Source organism: Capricornis sumatraensis, chromosome 2 (genome assembly GCF_032405125.1).
Source record: "Capricornis sumatraensis isolate serow.1 chromosome 2, serow.2, whole genome shotgun sequence".
In the NCBI taxonomy this organism is placed as follows: domain Eukaryota; kingdom Metazoa; phylum Chordata; class Mammalia; order Artiodactyla; family Bovidae; genus Capricornis; species Capricornis sumatraensis.
This window is the reverse complement of record NC_091070.1, coordinates 167,451,836-167,471,088: the sequence shown is the minus strand read 5'-3', so window position 1 is coordinate 167,471,088 and position 19,253 is coordinate 167,451,836. Positions and strand designations below refer to the sequence as shown.

At 38.5% G+C, this 19,253-nt stretch overlaps 2 protein-coding genes across 4 annotated transcripts in view; one reads left to right on the top strand and one right to left on the bottom strand.

Moving 5' to 3' along the window:
* Positions 1–7,030, top strand: part of AK5 (adenylate kinase 5) — a 266,778-nt gene extending 259,748 nt beyond the window's left edge. The window contains exon 14 of the mRNA XM_068965869.1: positions 6,962–7,030. Coding sequence (XP_068821970.1) covers positions 6,962–7,030 — 69 coding nt within the window. The remainder of the gene's footprint in view (positions 1–6,961) is intronic.
* Positions 7,031–12,839: 5,809 nt separating this feature from the next.
* ZZZ3 (zinc finger ZZ-type containing 3) overlaps positions 12,840–19,253 on the bottom strand; it is a 117,944-nt gene continuing 111,530 nt past the window's right edge. For all 3 annotated transcript variants that reach the window (XM_068964139.1, XM_068964141.1, XM_068964140.1), the window contains 3 exons: positions 17,364–17,498; positions 14,352–14,452; positions 12,840–14,097 (listed from right to left, as the gene is read on the bottom strand). In XM_068964139.1, coding sequence (XP_068820240.1) covers positions 13,953–14,097; positions 14,352–14,452; positions 17,364–17,498 — 381 coding nt within the window. In that variant the 3' untranslated portion in view covers positions 12,840–13,952. The remainder of the gene's footprint in view (positions 14,098–14,351; positions 14,453–17,363; positions 17,499–19,253) is intronic.

The window sequence follows — 19,253 nt, the reverse complement described above, 5'->3', positions numbered from 1 at the left end:
ATCTCAATTCACATGCTAAATTTTCATCAGAAATACTAGAATGGTATTTGTATTTCATAAAATTTACAGTTGAAAAGGTAGATTTCACATACTCAAGTTGTTCAAATATATTTTTAATTTCCCAAAAGCTGAGTCAAGTATTAGTTTTTAAAGTTAATTTTAATTACAGAACATCAAAAACTTAATTCCTCTGGTGTACTGACCACATTTCAAGTGTTCCGAAGCCACCTGTGGCTGGTAGCTACTGTATGCTGGGTAGTCCTAGCTTCTTTGAGGAAGTTTGAATTAAGTCCTGCAAGTAAGGAAGGGAACCACAGAGTCATTTCAAGCAGGGACATGGCTGATCAGATCTGTTTAGAAAGGTCACTTTTAGAAAGGATAGTTTGTTTTTTTTCCATGTCTGTGAAAAGATCTGGTAGTCAAATGTAAACTTCGGACAAAATTGGGAGGAGGAGAAGGAAGGAAAGAGAATAGCAAGTTTAAATGGGCAGACTGCTGTTACCCTGGGAAGTCTTGTGAAGAGAGCAGTCATCAACATGCAGATTACGAATCATCCTTGTATTTTTGTTAAAGCTTGTCCTTAAAGTAAAGGTGTACATTGTCCTCCTTCTTTCCAAGGCCTTGAGAGTGAGAAGGAATGTGTGATGTGACCAGATCAATGAAGTGGACAACTCCCCAGGGGCAGCCTTTTTCATGATCCTGACTTTGAAAAAGCGCATCTGATGATTGTCCACAGACATGCACAAGTTCTAAACACCCCTCTCCTCTGGCGATAGGGATCCCTGTGGTTGAACAGAGGACTGGGTGAGAGAGGAAGAAGGTGGCCCACACAATCAGCATAAACCACTCAGTGGCAGCTTGGGTTTGTCCCAGGAGCCCCATGGCGCCAATACATGAAAAATGAAACTCAAGCAATGTTTTGAATAGTGTGGGAAAATTCAGGAAAAACACTCGATCTGGGCAGTGTTTAAAACAGCCGACTATGTCATGGTTCATAAATTCATAGAACTAAAGAGAAAGAGTAGACAAAACGTGCCAATCCCAGGGTGATATAACTACTTTCCTAATTTATGATCTGTTCCGCTGACAGCTGAGCAGAAATATTATCTCTGATTACTTTTCCTGTGAGAAGTCAGGTGAAACCTGAGAAATTTAATCATAGCTCCTGTTCGCTGGCCTTTAGTTTTCTTATTTAAAATATCTTTTGTATATTGATCATTTAACTGTAGGACTTTTATATCAAGTCTCAGAACAAGAAGGGTAAGTTCTTCAAGCAAATCCACTTACCTGGTTTTCAATTAAACTAAAGATATGAAAACCTCGTACATTCTGACTCAGCTGATTCAGAACTGGAGCTCCTTTGGGGTAAGATCATGAGGTTTACTTTCACTCTTCATGGGGAAAGAGGGTTGCTGTACATTGATATTATCAGCATTGACTACATGTTGAACACTGACTGTAAGTGGGAGGACACCATATTTTTGAGTTTGCATAATTGCTGAGGAAGCTCTCTTCACACTGAACAGTTAGTGTGCTGTTTACACAGGACTCTCATCTGTTCACTAAAGACTTAACACTAGCGCCTTGTGAGCTGGTTTAAATTTGCTGAAGTTGTGAGCACCGAGAATAGTTCCTGTTGCTTAGAAAGCACTTAGGAGGTTGGTTCTTTTCCATTTCCTATGAGTTCCACAGTTACATCTGAAAATATAAAAGCCACTGGTTGTTCTCTTAAAATACTCCCCTTGTGGATATTAGACGAGATTCAGGAAACATCCGGGTAATTGCTCAAGAACTGAAGGACAGATTTGGAGAGTAGATAGAAGGCTTTCGTCGCACTGCGTTACTTGGGCTCTCTTTCGCTCCATAAAAGTCCAACCCATTCTTTTCCCAACACGCTCATGCCCACATGCACACATGTGTGTGTGCACCTCATTGGCTCTAAAATTCTATTCTCAGAGTTTTGCTTCTGGGGCCTAATGAGGGTCTCAGATTAGCTTCGTCGATTTCCCACTCACCCAAGTCAAAGGCTGCTTTCTCCGTCTAGAAAGCCTGATTATTTGATTTGTCTTGAAATCTCCTCACGTCCTTGGGCTCCACAGAGGCACACACCACAGCACGTGACTCTGGATGGCAATGAGCAGCTTTCTTTTCTTTAATTAAATAAATAAATCCCTGGATTTAAGCCACAAAACAAAATGAAGGGAGGTTTTGGATGGAAATAGAAACGGGAAATGGTCCAGTTAAAGCTCCAGGGCATGACTCACTCCTGCAGCCCAGCTCACAGTACCCCCCAAACATCAGCCTTGGCCTGACTGACAAGATCCCGTTGAAATGCCTTCCTTCCCCTAGTCCCCTCCGTTGGAAAATATCAAGTGTCGCCCTTCAGATGCTTGTGCTCATTAGCCCTTGTATCTGAAACAAAGTTGCCCAGGTTTAGAGGGGAATCCCATACGATTCTATAAAGTCCAGAGTGCGGGTCAGAAAATACATTCCAACAGTGTATTTCTGGCCCTACAACAGCCTGTTTATGTAAAGAAAGGGAAGAAGGAATGGGAAAATGTGGGTACTTTTTCTTTTTTCTTTAACCTTTATTGAAATATAGTTGATTTACAATGTGTTAGTTTCAGGTGTACAGCAAAGTGATTCCATTACACATATATATTTATACATACTTCTTAAGATTCTTTTCCATTATAGGTTATTACAAGATATTCAGTACAGCTCCTGCGCTTCCCTGATGGCTCAGTGGTGAAGTATCTGCCTGCAATACAGGGGACATGGGTTCGATCCCTGGGTCAGCAACGTCCCCTGGAGAAGGAACCCACTCAAGTATACTTGCCTGAGAAATCCCATGAACAAAGGAGCCTGGGGGCCCAGGGGGTCAGCAGAGTCAGACACAACTTAGCGACTATACCACCTCCGCTACCACCACCCTGTGCTATACAGTAGGTCCTTGTTGTCTATCTATTTTACATAAGGCAGCCTGAAAAATGAAAAGTTTTAGTCGCTCAGTCACACCTGACTCTTATTCAACCTCATGCACTGTAGCCCACCAGGCTCCTCTGTCCTTAGAATTCTCCAGGCAAGTACTGGAGTGGGTAGCCATTCCCTTCTCCAGAATATCTTCCCGACCCAGGGACTGAACCTGGGCCTCCTGCATTGCAGATTCTTCACTGTCTGAGCCACCAGGGAGTCACCCAGTAGTATGTATATTTTAATTTCAAACTCCTAATTTATCCCTCCCCAATGCCTTTTCCCTTTGGCAACCATAAATTTGTTTTCTACGTCTGTTAGTCTATTTCTGTTTAGTAGGTAAGTTCATTTGCATCATTTTTAGATTCCACAAATAAGCAATACCATCTAATATTTGTCTTTTTCTGACTTACTTCACTCGTGACAATCTCTAGGTCCAACCATGTTGCTGCAAGTGCCATTATTTCATTCTTTTTAATGGTCAAATAATATTCCATTGTATCTATGTACCGCATCTTCTTTATCCATTCACCTGTCGATGGACCTTTAAGTTGCCTCCATGTCATAACTATTGTAAATAGTGCTATGAACACTATGGTGCATGTATTCTTTCAAATAATAGTTTTCTCCAAACATATGCCCAGGAGGATCCAGTGGAGAGGTGGGAAGTGTCACTTGGAGAGAACACTTTCTTTCATTCAACTTCTCTTTCCTTTGCTTACCTCTCTCGAGTCAAGCTCTGAGGGTACAAATGCTGAGTGATGGCCCTGTCGTCAAAGAACTGGCTGTGTAGATATTTGGGATAGTGGTAGGTTATATGTGGCCAAGAAGTAAAAAGTTGAACATCACGGTGAACTGCAACCACTTGAAAATGTTGAAAGAGCCATTATTTCATTACGATGACAAGTAGGGAAAGTTAACAATAGAAAGAAATGCTGTTGTAATGAACAAATGTGTTTTCATCAGTCTAGAAAAAATTCTGGATAACAGTCAACCAAATTATGTGAATTGGACACTGGCATTACACTGAATTAGCAGGTTATCAATCAACAAAAAAAATGGAGGGAAAAAGAGAGGATGTAATCAGTGTTCTTTTAAAAGAAATTTTTTGTACTAATAACTTATCAGTGTTAGGAAACAAGATGAGTATTAGATAGGAGACAAGAAGTGGGAAACATAAGCATGGGTTTCTTTTGGAAGGATGGAAAATTTAGAAAAGCATGTAAGGTTACAAGTGCTGGGTAGTATTGGTTAGAAAAGAGTGGGTTGGAAGAGGAAAATGTTACAGGACTAGTTAGAAATAGGGGACATGTTAGGTCAGTTAAATGCAACTAGAGAGTTCAACAAGACATTATGGAGAACAGATAAAGAGGAAACTGCAAAATATCGACCACCTTGTGAGGATAAGAGAGGACCCATAACTAGTTAGGATTTGTCCAAATGAACCGGAGGTTGTAACCGAACTGAAAACCCCTCTACAGGCGTCCCTGGATTAGATAATTATAATGAGAATACTTACATGCAAATAAAGTAGAAAGTGACTTGGGGTTAATCCGTAGTCTAATTAGCTGCTTCTTCTGGGGGAGATTGGCGTGAACTTTGGGAAGTGTTTGTGCCAGGTACAAAGCATTGGAAACCAGGAGAGAAAACTTACAAGGATGTACTGAAAGGTTGTAGAGTCTTGCTGCTCAGGGAACTTCCTGGGGAACAGAGACCTCATACATCTTTTACTGATACGGTCACAGATCATGTAAATTATAAGCCTAGGCTATGGATTTACTTCTCACCCACCCTCGGTGAGAGGAGGTGAGGAAAATGAAATCAGTCTCTTTTTCTCTTCCTTCCTCCCAGTATTTGACGAGGTGGGTTAGAGGACTGCTCTGCAGGACAACAGGCAGTGGCAGGGGACAAAGAGTGGATGAACCTTGAAAACATGCTTAGTGAAAGAAGTCACAAAAGACTGCATATTATGTGATTCCATTTACATAAAATGTCCAAACAGGCAAATCTATGGAGATACAAGTTCATCCCAACCTATTCTTCTAGCCTCTCCCCTTCCTTTGAAACTAGTGTGCACAAAGAATATAGACAGGAGTTGAACCAATCATCCAGTGTTTCTCAAAGTGTGGGCCAAGCTGACCCACATCAAGATTGTTGGGAGAACTTATTAAATATGCAGATTAGAAGGCCAGCCCAAACTCACCAAATGAGAACCTCTGGAGATGAAGTCTGAAGAAGCTCACTACCCCAACCCTTCTGTCTCATTCCAATCACCAGGCTTCTACTTTCTATGGACACTACATGTGCAGTGGGACAAATCTCAGCAGTTGGCACGATTTTAGGGAATTTTGAGAGGAAGGGATAGTAGCGCCTTCATGCCCAGAAAATCAGCTCCCCTCTCCTTCCTCTGAAGCTGGCTCCTTGTCCCGGTGTATCAAGTCTCCAAGAGGACTCTGCCCTTAGCATTTAGCACCCCTGCAAGTTGAGGTCCCAGCTCTTGCTTTCTCCACACTCGTCCCTCTTATCCCCCAACTTCTGCCCTATTCCTACCCTGCCTTAAATAATCCAGAACACTCAGAAGTCTCATTTTAACTAACTCAAGTCTTTCCATGACCTTTAACAATAATTTACCTCAATAGGCTCCTAGTCTTTGCTGTTGTTGTTGGGCCAGTTTTAGGTTCACCACAAAATTGAGCATTAACAACAACAGCAAAGACTAGGAAGCCTATTGAAGTAAACAAATTATTGTTAAAGGTCATGGAAAGACTTGAGTATATACTCCCTGGCTCAAAACACACACAACCTCTCCCACTATCAACATCCTACACAGAATTCCCTGGAGGTTCTAGTAGTTAGGATTCCAAGTTTTCACTGCCATGGTCCAGTTTGAATCCTTAGTCAGGAAACTGAGATCCTGCAAGCCACAAGGCACAACCAGAAAAACAACTCCCCCCACCCTGCACCCCCACAAAACATCCCACACAGGAGTAGCACACACATTATAACTGATGAACCTATATCAACACATCATCACCACTCAACAGAATTTATATTATGGGCTCACTTTTACTTGGCAGCACTGGGTCTTCGTTGCAGCATGCAAACTGTTAGGTGTGGCATGCAGGATCGTTTTCTGACCAGGGATAAAAGCTGGGCCCCTGCATTGACAGGATAGAGTCTTCAGCCACTGGACCACCAGGGGAGTCCCAGGGTTCACTCTTGGTGTGGCATGTTCTATGGGTTTTGACAAAGGTATAGCAGCGAGGATCCATGGTTACAGTATCACACAGAATAGTTTCACTGCCATAAAAATCATGTGTTCCACTTACTCATTCCTCTCTCCCCCCAGCTCTTTTACTATGTCTCCATAGTTTTGTTGTTTTCCTGTTACACTGTATGCCTTTTGAGATTGGCTTCTTTCATTTAGTAATATGTATTTACATTTCCTCCATGTCTTTTCATGGTTTGAGAGCCCATTTCTTTTGAGCTCTAAATAATATCCTATTGTTTGGATGCACCACAGTTTATTCATCCACTCACCTAACTAAGGACATCTCTGTTGCTTCCAATTTTTTGCAATCATGAATAAAGCTCCTATAACCCTGTGTGAAGGTTTTTGTGTGGACTCAATTGCATAAGTGCCAAGGAGCACAAACTGTTGGACCATATGCTAATGCTTAATTTGTAAGAAATAGACAAATGGTTTTCCCAAGTGGCTGTACATTTTGCATTCCCGTCATTCCTGTGCCTCCCCACCCTCACCAGCATTTGATGATGTTTTAGACTTTGCCCATTCTAATAGGTGTGTAGTGGTATCTCATTTTGTTAATTAGGCACCTAGTTTTTAAACAACTACGCTTTTCTCCATGGTTTTGGAGTCCTGTGTTTTAAACTTTTGCTCTGCAACTTATAAGCAGGTAATCTTTATTACTAAAAATGGTTTTATAAACATTGCTTAAAACTTTCTCTTTCTTCCTTTCAAACATAGATAAATGCAGAGGGCACACCAGAAGAAGTTTTTCGTCAACTCTGCACAGCTATTGACTCTATTTTCTGAAGGCAAAAATGCATGTATGTTGAGAGTGGAACAGAGAAAAATATTAAAAGGTTCATCGCTTAACACAGTATGTTTCAATTTAAACCTTCTGTGTCCCCTGCCTCAAAATCCTGACATTGCTGTTTGCTTCCCAGCTTGACCTGAGAGGTGTGTGGAAATCATGCATGGTGTATTTGGTATTATCCAGCCTTTTCTTCCTCAGTCAGACAGCAGTCTGCACTCATAGCACGCACTCTTTTCTGTCACCTCAGAGCTAATTAGTATGTGAACAGCAGTGCAGTGCCCGTCTGTGTCAGTTGTGCCTTCAGGACTAATCATTTGATTCTACTCTCCTCAGAGAGGGAGGAGTTAGTGTCCTTAATGCCCCATCACATCTCCCTTCCTCTGTTCAAGATTTGTTGTTACCTAAGGCCCTTAATATGGGGGGCAAGCTGGGGCATCTCCCTCTGGAAGCTGTTTCCTCAAAGTCTCATCCAGCTCAGAATCACAGAGATTGGGTTAACAAGTGAACACCAATTGTTCCTAAGAAATTTGATTAGATTTCTAAAAATGTTATAAGAGCTTTTTAAAATTTGAAAGTGTATAGCTTTTTCCAAGATAGCAAAATCTAGACTAGTCACCAATAACATTTCTCTATTCATTTCTATAAAACTGGCTACTTGGAATACTGTCATATTGGCTAAGAGTACAAACTGGATAAGCTGTCTAACCTAGACTCTTCTATAAAATAGTTGGTGCATCTGGGGAATTACACATTAATACCAATGACCACACAGAATTTAAAAGCATGAGGTGATTTGTTTGCATTCACTGGACTAACGTCAACTTATGTCACCTGTGTAGTTACCAAGCAAGTAAGAAACGTAATAACAAAACTGACGTGGGAGGAAGAGGCATGTCAGTACACAGTGTTTATCAGAGTTTAATGCTGTATTTGTTCTATAAAGGCCCTTTACAGAGGTTTGCAAACCTTATATCCATATGTAAAACTGTGTTTCCTCAAATCAAACCAGTGAAGTTTGGGTTCTCTTTTGTGCTATCAGCTGCCAATTCAGAGTTTCTTATATATTCTACTGGAATAATTGCATTTAGTCACTACAAAATACCACAGTTTCAATTTGCATGATTTTTTTTTTTTCTTCAATGGTTGTGCAGGATTGAAGGATTCATTTCTGGGACAGAATTGTATTTTTAAAATCTTTTTTTTTTCTTGAAATGGATATGTACAAATAAAATAAATGGAACACAGGATAACTCTTTTTCTATTTATTTGTAACTCACATCATTCTGGAAAGCATTTGAAGCCTTATTCCAAACAGAATTTCAAAGGCAAACACAGTAATAGTTGAGATTTATGATATGCTCATATGGTTTTAATTTTGGCCATAGATCAGTTTTGAGCTATTACAGAGAGCACTCTCAGTGTATTCATGATACATGGTAATTTTCATATTTCCTTTTACTCTAGCAGTCATTCTTAAACAGAAATGTCAGTGTTTGCTAAAGAAGAAATTAAATTTCTTTGGTTACAATTATGTCTCTATTAACAAAAAGGGGCATGTTCCTACAGCTCACACAGTTGTCAAATACTTTATTACTACCCCAAGTTGTAACACTCTCTACAGGGGAACACAAAGAGTATTTGAGCAAATTAGAGAGAGAGTTACAGGATGAAAATTATCAGTTGTGCCAGAAAACACAAAATGACTCTTTGTTGAGATTAACATTCTTTAAACACATACCACATATTGGTAAACAGTCCATGCCCACCACAGCTTTGACAGACAGCAGGGAAGCAGACAAACCCAGCCACAGCTTTTATGGCTGCAGTTGGCTACCCTCTTAAGAAAAAAAAATTAGCAGGGGTAAATGGCTTTGCCCCAAAGAGTATCTAGAGGTACAAATCAAGTCTTCTACAAAACTGCTAAAATAGTCTACTGATTTGAATGGCTTGACATGACATCACTAAAGTCGTAAGACTGTATAGTAGGAAAGGACTTTAGAGGTCTCTGCCCCTGGAAGAAGACTTTGTCTGTATGTATAAAATATCAAAACACAAACTCCTTTACAATGATCTACATCCAGAGCCTCACTTGATCTGGCCTTGTAGCCTCTCTCACCCCAACAACTACCATTCTCCTCTTGCTCATCTGGTTCAAATGACACTAGCCCTCTGTTGCCTGAACAAGCTAAGCTCTCTACTAGATCAGGACCCCTGGCCTCGCTATCCTTCTGCTTCTTCCTCCAGATTATCCACAAGGCTAAATCCCTCACCCCATTTAGGTCTCTGTTCATACTGATTCTTGCTGAGGTGTTCTCTGAGTACTCCTTCTAAATGACAGACTGGTCCTGATAATTCTTTTTTTTTCAAGCATTATTTCTCTTTACAGCATTTATCTCTGCCTAAAATTATATAGTATTTTTATTTACTTGTTTACTGCAGATCTTTAGCATTAGCATATAAGCTTCAGAAAGGCAAGGCTCCGTATCCTCAGTTCTACACATAGGCATCATTATGGAGGGCTAACACTTAAATCCTCTGAACCTTGGTTTTTCTCATATGTACAGTGGAGGTCACAACCATAAGTAACCTCACAGAGGTGTTGTGAGGATTAAAGAGGTTAATAATACATGTAAATTATTTACTAGTTCCTAGTGCTCAGTAAAAGGTAGTTCTTTGTCAACATTTATTGTCTCATTTAAACAACAGAATTTCCATTCTAGTTTCTATTACATCACTCTAAACACATGGCAGAAAATGGGGTCCCAGAGAGGACCAAAATCTCAGCCACCTAGGTCTGAACCACATCCTCTAAATAAGACAGGATGTAATAATCCTTTAGTCCTCCCAGAGCCCTGCAAAGATCTCCTGAGGCAAACCTTCTAAGGGTCCCACAGACACACTCGCAGACACTCAGGCATAGCTGGATTTTAACTTTCTAGAGAAAAAAATGTAACCAAAACATCAGTCCTATTACCAATAAATATTTATTGAGAATCTACTAAGAGCCAGACTGTAGGTATAAAGGTAGACAGGGATGGTCTCTGTCTTCATGGAGCTAAATGTGACACCATGCTCAAAAATCCATTTAATCAGGTACTTGAACTTTAAGGGAAAAGGTTCCCCCCAGGCCGCCTCAGGATCATATAAATAGAAGTACATTGTTCATCAAGATATGAAATAAAAACTAACCTTTAGAACCTACACAGAACAATACCTGCATAATCTTGTGGAAAAACCTACTTGTTATCTGGAGACTTTCAAGTCCATTCAATGTACCTAGAAATAACTGCCTTCAAACTTTGTTACCCACAGTAAGAAATATAGTAATTTATATAGCATGCCACTCTTATGTTTATAACACAGAATTTTTGCAAAGTATTTATCCTTACTACATGTCATATACTGTTTTTTTCATTTCATAAAAAAAAATGTTCTTCACACCCCAGTAAATTGTTGTGTTCTGCAATTTAAACAAAAGGGAAAAGGAGAGAAAAATGGACATGGCATACTATTACGCTGGGAGGTACCAAACATGCAGGGAAAACAAACTGTACGTGAGGCAGGAGACCCAAGCCTTTAGTCCCAGCTTTGCCTAAAAAGCCTTATGACCACATGTTTGCTGTCAAATTAGAATATGTAAATTATGTTTGTTTCCTTAATTCATCACAGGGCAGGCTGAGTGCTTCTTCCCCATCCACAGATGTGCTTCTCTATTCTGAGCTATAATCCTGGACATTTGCTCAGATTTATACTCTAGCATGCATAGCACACCAGAATAACACAGAAAAGCAACTACTGCACACCTTCACCTCCAACACCTCAGTGACCCCTGACAAAGGGAATATTCCTGTGCAGGAAATAGGGTAGTGAGGCAGACGCTGACCTGGGAGCAATTTGTCTGGGTTAAAACCTAAGCATCACCACATTACTAACCATATTGACCTTGGGCAAGTTACTTAACCTCTCTGGCTAGATTTCCTGATATGAAACCAGGATAATAAATGAACCTGCCTCATAAAATTGTAAGAATTAAATCTGTTACTATACGCTTGCTTGGCACATAACACTCTATTAGTGTTTGCTATTATTCTTAGCACATATCACACCAAACAAAATTCCCACTGCCTAAACCTGAAAGCAGTGGTTTTAGGTGTCCTTAAAAGTTCTTAAGGGAGATCAACCCTGAATATTCACTGGAAGGACTGATGCTGAAGCCAAAGCTCCAGTATTCTGATCATCTGATGCGAACAGATGACTCACTGGAAAAGTCCCTAATGCTGGGAAAGACTGAAGGCAGAAGAAAAGGGTGTCAGAGGATGAGATGGCTGGGCAGCATCAACGATGCAATGAACATGAACTTGGGCAAACTCCAGGAGATGGTGAGGGACAGGGAGGTCCGGCATGCTACAGTCCATGGAGTTGCAAAGAGTCGGACACGACTGGGCGACTGAACAACAACGAAGTTCCTTCAGTTCTTACCAAATAACTTGAGCATAATATTTCAGAAAATACAACTGACCTACTGAATACTACTGAATAAGTGATGCTTTAAGAAGTAGGTCTCTGTTTGTCTCAACACCAATGCTTCCATGTAGGAGACGGAAGGCCTACTTGCAAATGACAGCCCTGCCCATTCCTGCAATCTTCAAATTAAAACAACAATACACATTACCACTAACTATTGCCCTTTTAAAGTCATGAGGACTATTTGCTTAGAGCTGAGAAATGAAAAATAAACACATCTTTGCTTAAGCAAGAAAGAATCCTCTCTGTCACTCAAAATTTTCAAAAATCTTTTGCCCTTAAAAAAGATTGAAGTGAATTTATTCTGCTCTGTTTATCATAACAATTGTTATTACTCTTTCAAAGCATACATGATAGTTTATGGGATTTTTGAATGGCTTTGAATGGTTCTTAAAAATTGATTAGTATTATTCCTATACAAACACAGAAGTTACAGAAGTTACCATCAGTGCCACCTACTATCTTACTACAAGTTGAAGGTAGAGCTTCTGGAATATTCACTTGCAGTTTAATAGCCAAATGCCCAAACTGCTGATTCCCCTTTTCTTCCCCCAACTAATAATTTCAGGGCATAAAGTTTAGCTCAAGCCCATTTCCCTTTTTTCTGATGTGATATATTTTACCAAAATCATCAGTATACTTTAATCAATATATTACTTTTAAAATTCTCATATTTCTATAGTTAAAATTATATTACTTTTCTCAATTAAAAAAATTCAGGGTATAATTTCAGTACACTACAATGTATTGAAGAGGACTGGTAAATAATGTCCCCTTGATTTAAAACTGGAAAAAACAGGAGACTAAAAATTGTGTCAGTATACTTAAATCTTAGAATATTTACATTTTCCATTAATCAATAATAATTTCCAGAGAATACAGTGATTTTCAAAAACTACTTATTTAACACATGGGGAGGCTTACTTTCATCAAAAAGAACTGAGTAAAAATTTTCAACATAAGTTTAGTTTTCACATCTGGACATTAATTATTGCCTTTTTTCTTTAACCATGGTATGCATTCTTTTTTTAAACCTAGTTTAGTGTTTCAGCAAACACACTGAGTGAAAACATTACCATCTTTTACAGAGTTTCTCAAGTTTACTCTTTTCCATCATATAGTCCATATTCTTCTTAAAGGATAGGTAAAGGAAAAAAAAAAAACCTTAAAAATTTTTTTTGTTTTAACACTCATTAAAAAAAAAAAGAATCCAAAATTTAACCAAAGGAAGTCACAACAAGCATTCTATAATATAAACAGACAGTATCCACATAGTTTATTTCTCACAGTTCTCCTGACAAATGAACATTATTCAAGAACATACTGTATACACAGATAAGAAGAAACATACAAAATGTTTTAAATGATGCACAACAAAATCCAGCAGTATAAAAGAATGCATGTGAACTCTTGCTCACTGCACAGACTAAATTTAATCACTTGTTTAAATAGTAATAAAAATACAATCTTTTATGGATCTTGTGCAGACTACAAAAGAGGGAAATTATTATCATATATATGATTTTTATATTAGGCAGTTTTCTTCAATGAGTTGCACTGACAACTCCAAATACAGAGGCAGAAGGCTGTGTATTTTAAAGAAATTAATATTGTGAATTAGAGACTTTACACAGTTACTACCACTGGCACTTTTCACCATAGTTTGTACACATCACATGATCATCTTATATAACATTACATTTAAAAAATATATCTGAGTGACAATTTTATAACATTCACACACCATGAGCTGGTTATGGAAGCAATGCCACAGCTGCCTCCTGTAGTGCTTCACTGTTGGTAATAAGGACAGTTCATTCTGGTTAAAAGAAATTAGACATCAATATGGTTAAGCAGCTCCAATTTACTAAAGGCCATCAGGGGCCACCACTGGGACAGTGAGTTCTTTTAAAGTGTATATATCCTAGATGCAAACACCATCATTGGTTAAAACTTTGTCTAAAGAAGTCAGTTTCTGTGCTGGAAACTATTTTCACAAAACTGAAAGCTACTAAACTGTTTTAATATAAATACTTTGTCTTCTCATTAGCATAGTTATGACCAAGTTCTTTGAAACCTTTGGAATTTACTCTCTCTTTAATATGTGCTCTCGTTTCCATCTCCCCCATTTAAGATCACCACCTAAAAGGCTTTAAGGTGGTGGTGAGAATTTCACCAGGGAAACCCTTCGCTCACCAGGTATGTTCAGCTGCTGAACAGTGATCTAGAGCCACAACGGTGCAGAGCTGGACTTGACGAGAACACTCAGGAAGCTGTCATGCTGTGAGTGTCATTTCAGGGAAAGCAGAGAATCTTTCCAAACTGTGCACATAATTCACAATGATACCATTGCTATGTGTTGAAGAGGACTAGTGTATGATGTTCTCTTCCATGTCATCTGTTTGCTGGAAAGTAGTTTGGGTCAAGGTAATTATAACTGGTGCCCTGGGACACACAGTAGTCTCTGTCTAAGAATGTCTCTGACCGATAAACAGGTTCTAGTTGGTGATCTTCCTTGTGAATGTCTGTTTCATGAAGGCTGCAATGAAAACACACACAAACACATCATTATATGGTACTGCTTGCATTTTGCTGGAGATACTCTCAAATTTCCTCATGGCTCTTCCTGTTTAAATCCATTAATCAAAATCTCTAATGGAAAGTTACTTGAGATGTGGTATGATTAAGGAAAATTTCTGTGGTGGTTTTCTAAGTAGTTTAAGAAATCAAACTCAATAGTAGCTGAGGTGCTCTTGTCAAAATTTTAAGACCTGCAGTGAAGGAAACACTTACCAGTCTGAACAAGAATCACAGAAATCCAAAGACATTTCTGGAGGACAATCCTGGCAATGCCACCGAACACCCTGGATAGGTTCTATGCCACAGTTATCACACTAATAAAAATTCAGAGAGAAAAAGTATTAAGTTAAAATCATCTCCAAACCTGGGCATTTGATTATTAGTAGTTACTTTCTTGAAAGGTACCTCAGACCAGTATACAATGACTGTGACTGAGAAGCACTGACATAATAATACCATAGTTAAACTATCCAAATACGTTACAGAACTATTTAAAACAGGTTACCATAACTAACATAAATCCAAGTGAACACAAAATCCGCTCTGAACTTTTGTCTTACTCAGTTACTTTCCAAAGCCAAGAAGGCTCCTAATAACCAATGCCCATCAAGAAGAAAAGGCAGATTTAGCTCTTTCTCAGTGTTGTGACATTGTGAGAGCCAAGGTGTGTTCTGTGCAATTTAGAAATCAAAGTAAATATCATTTCTAATTTCTCTTATCATTAGGCCAACTAGAGTGGCTGACACACTGGCAAACTAGCCACAGCTGGGTTTTTCAATAGAATTATGAGAAGTAGAGACAGTTTCCTCCTGAAAAGACAGAGCTGTCAATTAGGAAAATCTCTAAAGGGAGAAGCAAGACCACTGAAAGAGCAAAACAAGAAAATCACTTAATACAGTCTGGCTAATGGCCACTCTCAAGGATCAGAGGTACAAGAATTTTGTTTTAAATGTATCAGTCACAGCATACATAAGTATTTATATGTATACCACTACCAGTCAATCTGTAGTTCATGGCCTCAATTTTACTTCCTCCAATCCCACCAAGTATAATCAGTTCTAACATTTATGGTGTTCTCAAACCTGTTAATCCCTATATTTCCAAACCCATCAGTCAAGTTGAGGACAGTCTCATCTTTTGTCTAAATTAACCAGGAGAATCTCCTAACCAGTCTCTGTTGTTAGCCATTCTTCCTCTTCATTCTCCATATTAAGGCCAGAGTGATCTTTTTCCCCATCTACTTTTTTTTTTCCCAATTACATAAAAAAGCATACAAGAACAAATTATTTAAAGATTTTAACAATACTATAGTCAGAGATTAAGAGTTACCCTCTGTAAATCCACTGCCTTCCTAAGAGTTATATATTTTAAGAAAATAGAATGATCTTTCCCAAATGTAAATTTCATATTATTCTCTGCTTAAACTTCTTCAAAGGTTCTCCCACACTTAAGGAGAAAATTTGGCAAAATTTCCAAGGCAACTAAATAGCCTCATACTACTCTCCAGTATGTACTCTAGTCATACTCAATTATTTCACTCATTTAACTTCTCTAAATTACTTATGAGATGAAAACAGAGTAAGGGAAGGGAGTCTGTTTATTGCTGAATCCCCTAGCACTTAGCAAAGTGCCTGGAATATAATGGGTTAGGGTCAAAATTTTGTGGAATGAATAAATGTACTTCTACTAGACTCACAAAAAATAGCAGAGATAACTGAATCTGAAAGGGGAAAAGAAATTTCTGATCTATAAACGATAGAACCAAAGAAATAGCTCTATAGGTGAATGGATGGATAAAGAAAATGGTGTTCTCTGTCTTCCTCTACACACACACACACACATACACACACACACACAGAGGAATATTATTCAGCCATAAGACAGAAAGAAATCTGTCAAAGCCATTTGTGACAACATGAATAAAACCTAAGGACATGATGCTAAATGAATTAAGTCAGATACAGAAAGACAAATGCTGTATGATCTCACTTAAATGGAGAATTAAAAAAGTTGACTTCAAAGAAGCAGAAAGAGTAGAGGTTATTGAGGGTGGGCAGGGGCTGTGGGGCCTGGGGCAGGAGGCAGGGTATGTGTGTCATTGGTCAAAGGGTACACACTTTCGGTTATGAGTAAGTTCTGCAGACCTAATGTACAGCATGGTGTGTGTGTGTGTCTGTGTGTGTGCACAGGTGTGCTCAGCTGTGTCCAACTCTCTGTGACCCTATGGATTGTAGCCCGCCAGGCTCCTCTGTTCATGAGGTTCGTTAGACAAGAATACTGGTGTGGGCTGTATAATTATAAACTGGTAAGTATACAGAGCAAAAGGGTGGAATGTGAATTTATAATGGAGGGACTAATAAGTGCGTGCTCAGTTGTACCCAACTCTGCGACCTTATAGACTGCAGCCCACCAGGCTTCTCTTTTCATGGAATTTTCCAGGCAAGAACACTGGAGTGAGTTGCCATTTCCTCCTCCAAGCAATCTTCCTTACCCAGGGATTGAACCCACGTCTCCTACATTGCAGGGGATTCTTTACCACTGAGTCACTGGGGAAGCCCTTACAGTATGGTATATATAGCTAATAACACTGCACTGAATACCTGTAATTTGCTATGAGAGCAGATGTTAAGTGTTCTTGTCTCAAAAAAACAAGGTAACTATGTGAGGTAAGCTTTTTTTTACATCTTAGACTTTTTTTTACACCTTAAAATATATACAATTTTTATTTGTCAGTTATATCTCGGTAAATTTAGGAATTCTAGAGAAAAACTTTGCCTCTCATATACTACGTCAAAGTTGTCTACAGCCGTACCACCCCGAATACAGCTGAAAGTGTTGGTCACTCAGTCGTATCTGGCTCTTTGCAACCCCACGGATTAGGTTGCCATTCCCTCCCCCAGGGGATCTTCCCAACGCAGGAGTCAAACCTGGGTCTCTGGCACTGTAAGGCAGATTCTTTATCATCTGAGCCACCAGGGAACACACCTGATCTCATCTATTACCTCAAAGTATACCTGTATATTTTTCTTCTTTCTACTGAATCATAAATCTCTTGATACCAGTATCTGTGACACACTACTCTGTATAAATGAATAGGACAAAAGCTAGACCTACTTTTATCTGTGTGCTTGAAAGTTGTGGAGTTGAAAGCTCTGAAAACCACCTTAAATATCTCTTATCACCCTTGCAAAAATTAAATGAATAGAAAAATTAAGTAGAATTTACCTTGAATCCTACATGCTGCACAAATCCACTTTCAGCTTGCATTTGCTGAAGTTTTTGTTTTTTTAACTTTTTAAACTGTAATAGTTCCTTATATTCAGGTAAATTCCTATACGTGACAGGAATACTTTCTTCATCCTATTGAGGAAAAGAAAAAAAAAAAAGGAAAGAAAACCATGAAACAGTTAGTTTGACAATTAAAACAAATTAGTATGAGAAATACTGATAAATAATATTTTTCTATTGACAAGGTATTTTTCACATTTAAAGAAACCCTCAACATTTTAGGGCTCATAGGAAATCAGTGCTGGTACCAGTAATATTTTAGACTAATACTTCTGGAGGGCTTCTTAATGCAACAGTAATACTAAACTATAGTAGGCAGCTTCATAATGCAAGTAACAGGGAACAAGGCATGACTCCCACTTCTGCCATACCATAGACTAATGCAAACCCAACTCCTCCCCAACAAGTTCATGGAGACCTGAAAGACTCCTTATAATCTACTTCTTCTTGATCTGCAGGAAGCTCCTCTTCACCAATCTAACAGATTTTTATGATTCCTCAGGTAAATATGGCATTTTCTTAAAACAGGCAAAACAATCTCTACTCTGCCTTCTACTCAGTACTCCAATGATTAAAACAGTACATTTCTCTTAAATGGATGAACTTAAGTTACAAAGATGATTATAAAGCACTGAGTATAAAGAATAGTAAAAACTACACGAATATATGAAGTTGAAGCTGACAGATGAAAACACCAAGCTTGCTATTCTCCCAGTTTATTTGTGCTCTGCCACCCAGTATCTATTTCTTTCCTTTGCTACCTCATGACTGATCCCATGGTCACTGATTCCCACAATCCTCCTAAAAAGCACCTCCAATTAATTAATCCCATGTTCTATCAATTTCCAATCCTGGACCAGACAACCCCTGCACCTCCCATTCCTCCTGCTTCTCATGTTAAATATTATTAGTACTATGTTTATATTGTATCAAGGAAAATGATGTTTATAGAAAGTATAGCATTTGCCCAACTTCTCAAAATTGGCTAAGATGGTAAATTTTATGTTATGGGTATTTACCACAATTAAAAATAAAACTTCCAAATGCTTCAGTCATTAAAAAAGAAAAATCTTGCCATCTGCAGCATGAGGGATGGATTTGGGGCAATTAAGTGAAATAAGTCACTTATTTGGAGAAAGACAATACCATGATTTCACTCATGCAGAATACTAAAAAATAAACACATAAACAAAACCAAAAACACAATGTAGAGAACAGATTGGTGTCCCTCCCACAGAGGGAAAGAGTGGCAGGGGTGAGAAAAATGGGTAGAGGGGGTCAAATGTATGGTGACAGATGGAAACTCGATTATTGGTGGTAAGAATGCTACAATATACGTTAGTTGAGTTCAAATGCTGTACACATGAAACATACAATGTTATAAACCAAACAAATATTTTCTTAAATGTTCACCCACAAACAGATTTCCTAGTTATAATGATTTTAAAGTTACTTAAAGGAGAAATACTATGACTAATTTTAAGGGGGGCTAAAACAGTATACAGATTCTCTCTCTAGCTCTGCTTTTCTGAAAAGAGAAACTGAATCTATAAATTTTACAGTAGAGGGTTTATAAATATACATTTAAATAGATATATTAAAGTAATTAGAATGGTGTGAACTGGTACTCATTTAAAAATAAAAAAAATCAAACAAAACAAATCAAATTCAACCACCTATACTACATTTTACCAATTTTCTCAAAATGTATTTCTCTTAAACATCCCACCATCACTCCTCACCTAGCTAAATTTTATTCTTCCTTTAATGATGAACTTGATATCACTTCCTTGGGTCTTTTAAATTCTCAGTCTAAATCAAGTCCCT